This window comes from Austrofundulus limnaeus, unplaced genomic scaffold (genome assembly GCF_001266775.1).
Source record: "Austrofundulus limnaeus strain Quisiro unplaced genomic scaffold, Austrofundulus_limnaeus-1.0 Scaffold93, whole genome shotgun sequence".
NCBI classification, from domain to species: Eukaryota; Metazoa; Chordata; class Actinopteri; order Cyprinodontiformes; family Rivulidae; genus Austrofundulus; species Austrofundulus limnaeus.
Window position 1 is genome coordinate 600,396 of NW_013952495.1, and position 7,631 is coordinate 608,026.

The window sequence follows — 7,631 nt, forward strand, 5'->3', positions numbered from 1 at the left end:
TAACACAGACAGAAATCATAACAAAACTAACCTCACAGGTACCTACCTGACCCTAAACTAACCTCACAGGTACCTACCTGACCCTAAACTAACCTCACAGGTACCTACCTGACCCTAAACCTCACAGGTACCTACCTGACCCTAAACTAACCTCACAGGTACCTGTGTTATGATTTCTGTCTGTGTTAAGTGTTTTTATGTTTTGTTTCTGTCATGTTCATGTTTCCTTCCTCCTGTCTTGCCCTTGCTCCAGCCCCACCTACTCACACCTGATCCTCATGTGTCTCCCTCAGGTGTTTGTTGTTAGTAATTGTTGTCTGTGTATTTAAGCCCAGTCTTGTCACTGTGTCTTTGTCTGATCATTGTTGGTTTGTTTGTATACTCCAGTCTGATTCATGTTCTACCCTAGCTTTCTTGTCCCTGATTTTTGTTTAGTTCTCTGTTTTTTGCCACCACATTGGCTTTTTATTTAATAAATTTTTGTTAAAACTTTCTAGCCTGCCTGCCTGCCTGCATTTGGGTTCACCCTGCCTCACAGCTATAACAGCCTGGGCCTGAAGGCAACCTAGTGTACATAGTGTTGTATCGTTTTTGTATCATTACACAATTTTTTTCATATCAGCTCTCATCCCCTAAGCCATATTATCGTCCCTTCAGTCAAATGTAATGATGATTCTCCAGAACTATAATGTACTACAACTGATTATTTAATAAAAATGATTTATTTAACGCCCTAGAACATTTTATTCTCAGGCATTTAATTTTTTTTCCACTGAAATTAAACAAAGATAAAAATATTGCCTTGAAAGTGAATAAGTAATTTAAACAAATAAGCCAGTTAATGGCAGGTGCAGAAAACAGCAGCTTGCAAAATGCATTGTATTGTCCAAAATATGTCAGAATCTCACCCAAATGAGCAAATTCTGAGATTCCATGTTTTATACTGGATTCTAATTTGTGTTAATTCTGTGATTCCGTCTGCAATTTCTGCATTGTGGAAATCATAGGGCCCTACATATCTAAATCCTATTTTATTAATTTTTTTCACACCTGGAATTTTTTTTCCATGTAACCCCTGTAATATGCTCGCGCACCCCTGGTTGAGAATCCCAACTTTAGACAGTGTGAAGGGCTGAAGGAACTGTCCAAGGTCCTGTGCAGGTCTSAAGGAACTGTCCAATGTCCTGAAAGTGCTGGGATGTTTCAGGACTTTAGACAGTGTGCAGGGCTGAAGGAACTGTCCAAGGTCCTGAAAGTGCTTGGATGTTTCARAACTTTAAACAGTGTGAAGGGCTGAAGGAACTGTCCAAGGTACTGGGGAAACCTTTCCATGTACCCCCGGTAATATGCTCATGTACACCTTGTTGGGAATCACTGATTTAAGGAGACGGCTGGCCTGACTGCAAATCCGCAGGTGTTTACACAGTGATCCTGCTGTTATAATAAACTCTATTGGTCACCAGCTGAGGTAATTGGGCCATCTCCATGGTTACTCAATGATGCACAAGAAAACCATAACTCGTTATCTCGAGAAAATGGTCCTTGTTATTTCATAATAATGACATGTCATTATCACGATAAAACCATGGGAAAAATTAAATGCAGAATACGGCCTCTCTCGACTTCTGTACAAAAGCATACATTTATCTTTCACAAATAAACTTAAGCTTGTTATCAGTTCAACATTTTATTMATGTAAGAGGCCCAAAGACACTAAATTATGGAATATTTCACCCGTTGCATTTTAGTGGGATATATCAGCATTTGCCCGCGGTCACTATTTTCGGCATTGCCATATTAGTAAAATCATTGACAGATTTTTTAAAATCAGGATTAATAAATCATTCACAGGGGACAGTTTACTTCAGAACAGGTAGATTATTGGGGAGAAATTTGTCCTTTACAGAAAATGAAAAATAAAACACTTACATTTTTTCTATTTACATTAATATTATACATCATGTGCAATTAATGCAATTTGCAGATACAAAAATAAAAGTATTAGACTGTAAATTTTAAGATAATTATAACATCTGTAGTCCCAAATTATTTTAGAAATAAAAACCTGTGTATTAAACACAATCAGTTTGTGATTTTTGCTGAGGTTTGATGGAACATTGTAGGCTTGAAGGACACAAGTTAGAACTGGCACAAACAATTGTGATGAAGAAGGATGGATCCAGGGGCATGGATTCACTGAATGGGTCAGCATCACAGTTGATCTAGAAAAGGAGATAATATTAAACAGGATCAGTAAGAATGTCAACTCAACTCACTAACGTAGTCTGTGTTCACACACTGCAGAGCTCAATGCTCTGATTTTTTTGTTGGGATCTGATTTGTGTGTGGTTGTTCACATTATAGTTTAAATGTGGCCATTGTTAGACTCTAGAGAAACAGTCTATATCCTTGAAACAACTCAGCGTGAACATAGGGTAGGCCACACCTAAACCGCTTCTCTATGTGCCTGGAATACTCATCTTAACACTATAATTTCTTCAAATTTGATATTTTTCAGATATGTCTGCCTGCACTGATGTAGCATGCACCTTGCTAGTGAAAGAATGAACAAATTACCTGAGAAAAAGCTCTGAGAAACAGATGAGTGTGATGGATCCCTAAAAGGGATGTGTCAGCAGGGCGCTGGTTTAGACTACGATAATACGCCTGAGGAAAGACATTAAAGTTCAGATGAGCTCAATGTTGTTACTTCACAAAACAAAGTCTGAGGAAAGCTGTTTACCTGCAGTGCTACCTGCAGTGCAGAGTACTGCACCCACACTTCCTGCTGCTGCTCTGCAGACAGCGGTGGCGCTCCGCCTCTGCCTGCTTTTTCAGTTGCACTGAGGTAGTGAGCCCACACACATTCCCCCACAGCATGTACCATCTCATTGTGAGTGTAAACTGCAACAAAACAGGCATTGATTTCAGTCGTTAAGACAGTTTCCTTACCCTTATAAACTGGTCTGAAAGTTGAGTACCAAAACACGTTCAAACTACAGCAGTGTGATGTAGATGGGCTGCAAGAAGGTTGAAATGTATGAGGTAATTTTAGCTCTTTTCTCATGGGCTTGATTCAGCATTGGTCGATTCTGCCCGTGTCCAGCTTGGCACCTGCTCAGGTTCCAGGCAAGCCCTGCCAAGCTGATGAATTCATGTCAGCAGACTTCAGGCTATTGATTGGCCATGAAGCCACGTCACTGGATGACTCAGTTATTTGGAAAATCACAGAGAATCAAGTTGAATCGATTTAGGGCTCAGTGGGTCATGCTACACTCAGCAATCCAAAATTGGCTAATGTTAGCTGAGATTAATTCTGATGGAGAAAAGTTCACAAGACAGTGTTTTACAGGACATCTAAAGCCTACTTCAGTGATTTGAAGCAACACTGCATCCCTTGTTCAGACGATCTCATTCACTTTGAGTGAAATAAAACTTTAATATGGCTGGTGACTGACAGTTGTGTCAAGCTTAAAAGTTTCTAGTGTAAAGCATTTTTTGTTTGCTGTTTCGCTAACCTCCATGGATGTTTGTAAGTATGCTGTGTATTAAACATGTTTTTAATTTACAGCAGGTTTAACACTGGCCAGACAGGATAGCAACATACAACAGAAGGAGCATTTTTCAGTCCAGATTTATTTGTTTTTTCCACAAGTGCTGGGGATCATTGTCAGTAACATTAAATAGTTGTAGTCTGACAAGTGTTATTACTTTGAGCATTACTGTAGTCTTCTTTTAAGCTATTTTTAGCAAACACCACATGAGTTGCAATCACCATCTGACAAAGTGAAGTATACCAAAATATGAGTGCAAGTTTGATAGTTGAAATTTAATCTGAAGACAATAAAACCTTCACAAAAGTGTTTACAGTCGATAAATACCAACATAAACCAGCTGCACCACAGAGAAAACCCATTCTTTACACATTTTACTGTAAGAGCCAGGTCATTCTCCGCATAAAGCCTGTATTAATTATATACAGAMCTTGTAATTTGACTATGTTTTGGTGTGAATATCATAACTTGAATATTTCCTGCTCAAACTTTAAACACATCAAACACACAACGTGAACAAATGTGAACTCTTACTCTCAGGCACGAGCAGATGAAAGATATCTTTGGCGAGAAGGAAACCCACTGCACCATAATTCATGGCTCTGTTTACAAAAAGTTTTAAAGGGGTTGGTTTAATAGCATGAATAATATTAATTAAGTACTGCTTTTACTCACACACATCTTACTTTGGATAGGTGGAATGAAAAAAAGGAGGTGAGAACATTCCCATTGGAAAAAGTAGCTCTTTGTCCAGGAGAACTGGTGTGACAGACAAACTGAAAGAAATTGAAGAACAATACAAGTTTAAGACTTATTATTCAGTATTGAATAGCTTTGAGGCATGAAGGAAACACTTGCATATCAGCAGCCATGATTGGTGGAGTCAGAAGTTTATTGCGCCTCTTTTGCCACAGAGACAGCAGCTGAAGGTAGTTGGAGAAGAAGCTTCCTGTGCTTACTGTCACCTGGAATCAAACAAGCTCAAGTTTCTTACTTTAAACTGCAGCAATTAACCAGATTCCTTTAAGGAAATGGTATTGAGTTTGTAATTTGTTTTCAAACTTATCCACTAAGATTTAAGATTACTTGGACTATGAAAACAATATTTTAGTCTTTTGGTAAAAAGAGGTTGAACCAGGCAGGTCATATAAATCTGTTTTAATGTACCTGAGAAAAAAAAAGATCAAGCTCATCTTCACCAGAGATTTCCTTTGAAGTCCACAGTTTGGGGATTAAAGAGTGAACCTGAAAAAAAAAAGCCAAAAAAGAAATTTGTGTTTGGTAGATTATTTGTTGTAACAATGCTTCTTGGTAATAAATCTTATAGCAGCACCTGATTGGCAGCACCTGAGGGTACCAGAAGCTCAAAACAAGTGTCAATAACAACGGCAAAACAGCTGTTTGGCAAAGAAGATTTCATGTGTGCAACCCACATACTGTTACTATTACTCTACTGTTCATCCCACAAATGCATGTTCCTTACAAATGTGGCATAATTTCAAAGGGAACTTAACAGGCTTTCCAAGCGTATATGATTTATTGCCAAGRAGCATTGTTACAWCAAAGAAATAATCTTCCAAACACAAATTTTCATACTTTTTGTGCTAAGTTTATGCTTATTGATTTTTTTTCCACATTACCTTTTTCACAAGAAGCCCAAAAGACTTCTGATCTGACCACTTGGGCTCATTTAATTTGGATTTGAAGGAGAAAAGGACATTTTCAATAACCTCATCTACCTGTTAGGGGGGAAAAAAGATGAAAATTCTGAATCTCCCATCAATTTGTTAAGCATCAGGGCATCTCCTCACCTCTCTATGTGCTGTTGTTTTACTGAGAATGTGACTTAGAACTGAGTCGAAACCTCTTTCGGTTTCCAACACGCATAGTTTCCATCGAGGGACTTCCTGTTTAAAACATAAAGTCCCAATAATGAAAAAGGCACTCCCATCAATTCAATTCACGGTTCCAGTTTCATGATCAATCTCACCTCCTCAACTTGACCTAAAGCCAGGGAAAAATTCCTGGCAGTTTGAGAAAACCGGGAGTCCATGGCAGGCATCAATGTGTGTAGAAGATTGAAGATCATGAATGTGTGAAGAGGATCGCTAAGTGGAGCAAAAACGACAAAAAGAAAGAAAAAATAAATAAATGCTGAAATACCATCATCTTCATGTTTTAATGGCTTGAGGGTACCTGTTTTTCAGGTCTTGTTTGTTCAACCATTTGTTTACGGTGCGGGACATCTGAATGATGTAAGGTAGGTTATGGAGGAGGATGTGATTGTCTTCGTGGAGATGAAGAGGGTGGAAGGCAGTCTTCAGAGAATCTAACCAGTTTATGGCAGGGGCTTGTTTCTGTGCAGCAAAAGTCATGTTATTAGAAAACACGTAGGCTCCATATTCTGATTAGAAATGCTTTTTTTTTTTGTAGCTGATTCCAACTTTTGTAAAGCTCTGATCTGTTAATTTCAGATTTGATTGATTTTTAATGAATCATTAAAATGTCACAATAGAAGTTAAAATAAAAATGTGACTTACAATAAATTAGTTGTTGATAAAAAATGGTGTGGGATAAATAAGAAATAAATAAGGATTAACATTTATTGCTTTCCTCACTAACAAAAACAGTGAAAACAGCAGTTTTTCATAGATTTGTTGTTTGGGTTTCATTGGTGTGTGCACATAATGATTACAAAATTCATGCAGCTTCCTTATGCTTTATATCAGGGGGCCAAAACTCAAAACTTGGTCGAAGCTGAGGACAAATTTCTGTCAATATTTATTGAAAAATGTTATAAAACATATTATTCCTATAGAAATACAAAATGCCTTTTCCTAATTATGTTTTGTGTACCATTTAGTACATGCATAACCTAACAAAGTCTCATCATTATTATTAATGTCTTAGGTATTATGCTCTATTAACAACTGTTTCATTCATGATATCCGAGAGATACAATTGATCACAATGAAAACCACTAAAAATCCAAATTTTTGATGTTAAAATATGAAGAGAAAACCAAAAGATAAAGTTGATCATTTGTTGCTCTTTCTACACCAAAATAAAGATTACTGAAAATTTCAAACGTAATTTTCTTGGCTTAAAAGTTGGCCATCTATCATAAGAAAAATGTGACAAAAAGAGAAAACTGTTTCACATTTAAAGTGTTGCCTTTGTGGCTGGATAAAATTGTAATGAGGGTCACATTTGGCCAACGGGCCTTGGATTTATCACATGCTTTACAACGTCTGATTGAAACCAATAATGTTAGATTTCACTGGTACCTGCAGTTCTTTTATGGTCATGCGCTGATGGAGCTGTCCTCTTGACTGGCGGTAGTGCAGAGGCGAAGCTGCTACAGCGAGTTCAGAGGACAAAGAGATAAACAGGCCAACATGGTTCATAATTTCGCTCTGCGGCGAGCCCAGAAGAGCCAGGTAATTCTGGCACGATGCCAAGAAGGGACGTAAAGCCTGCAAACAAAAACACACTCTTATTTTAGAAAAGTTGGACATTCGTAAACACATCTGCAACGTGAACCTCTAAAGTGTTCTCCAACCTGAGGTTTAGCTCTAGACGTTTGTGATTTGTTGTTCCATACAATCGGGATCAACAGCTCCGGCTGATCAATCTGTAGAGAGGATTCTTGAGTTAAAAGAAGAGCACAAACCTCAGTCTGCTCCCATGTTAGTGTATATTGGTCTCACAACTTGTCCTAATTAGTACAAGCCTGTATGTATCTTTTAGTCCTCCCGCTGGCGGTTTCATTTGGGTCCTTGCCCACGTAGAGACTGAAGAATGGGAAAGTGTTGTAGTCTTTCATTAACAAACCCAGTGTGGTGTTGAAATCTGTCTTATTCCACTGCCCTGATACAGCCCAGCCTCCCAACTGCAAACATAAAAATAAAAAACTAGATTGAGGTCCACAGTTATATTGATTTGATTTTGATTTTTTTCATTTATTCGTTTAATTTAAAACAAAAAAGTTTACATTACAGAAAATTCAAAACTTATTTCACAAAATAAAATGAAAGGCAGCAGAACGAAGAAAAAATCTTTATATATATATATATA

General features: G+C 37.7%; 1 protein-coding gene across 1 annotated transcript in view; it reads right to left on the minus strand.

Annotated features, from left to right (window-relative positions):
- Positions 1-1,671: 1,671 nt before the first annotated feature.
- The window catches only part of kel (Kell metallo-endopeptidase (Kell blood group)), a 12,733-nt gene continuing 6,773 nt past the window's right edge, over positions 1,672-7,631 (minus strand). Inside the window, exons 5-18 of the mRNA XM_014012598.1 lie at positions 7,288-7,446; positions 7,117-7,188; positions 6,842-7,030; positions 5,751-5,911; positions 5,545-5,662; positions 5,366-5,461; positions 5,195-5,293; positions 4,722-4,799; positions 4,413-4,519; positions 4,241-4,330; positions 4,089-4,156; positions 2,744-2,904; positions 2,578-2,667; positions 1,672-2,222 (exon numbers count right to left, since the gene is read on the minus strand). Of these exons, the coding sequence (XP_013868052.1) occupies positions 2,073-2,222; positions 2,578-2,667; positions 2,744-2,904; positions 4,089-4,156; positions 4,241-4,330; positions 4,413-4,519; positions 4,722-4,799; positions 5,195-5,293; positions 5,366-5,461; positions 5,545-5,662; positions 5,751-5,911; positions 6,842-7,030; positions 7,117-7,188; positions 7,288-7,446 (1,638 nt within the window). The 3' untranslated portion in view covers positions 1,672-2,072. The remainder of the gene's footprint in view (positions 2,223-2,577; positions 2,668-2,743; positions 2,905-4,088; positions 4,157-4,240; positions 4,331-4,412; positions 4,520-4,721; positions 4,800-5,194; positions 5,294-5,365; positions 5,462-5,544; positions 5,663-5,750; positions 5,912-6,841; positions 7,031-7,116; positions 7,189-7,287; positions 7,447-7,631) is intronic.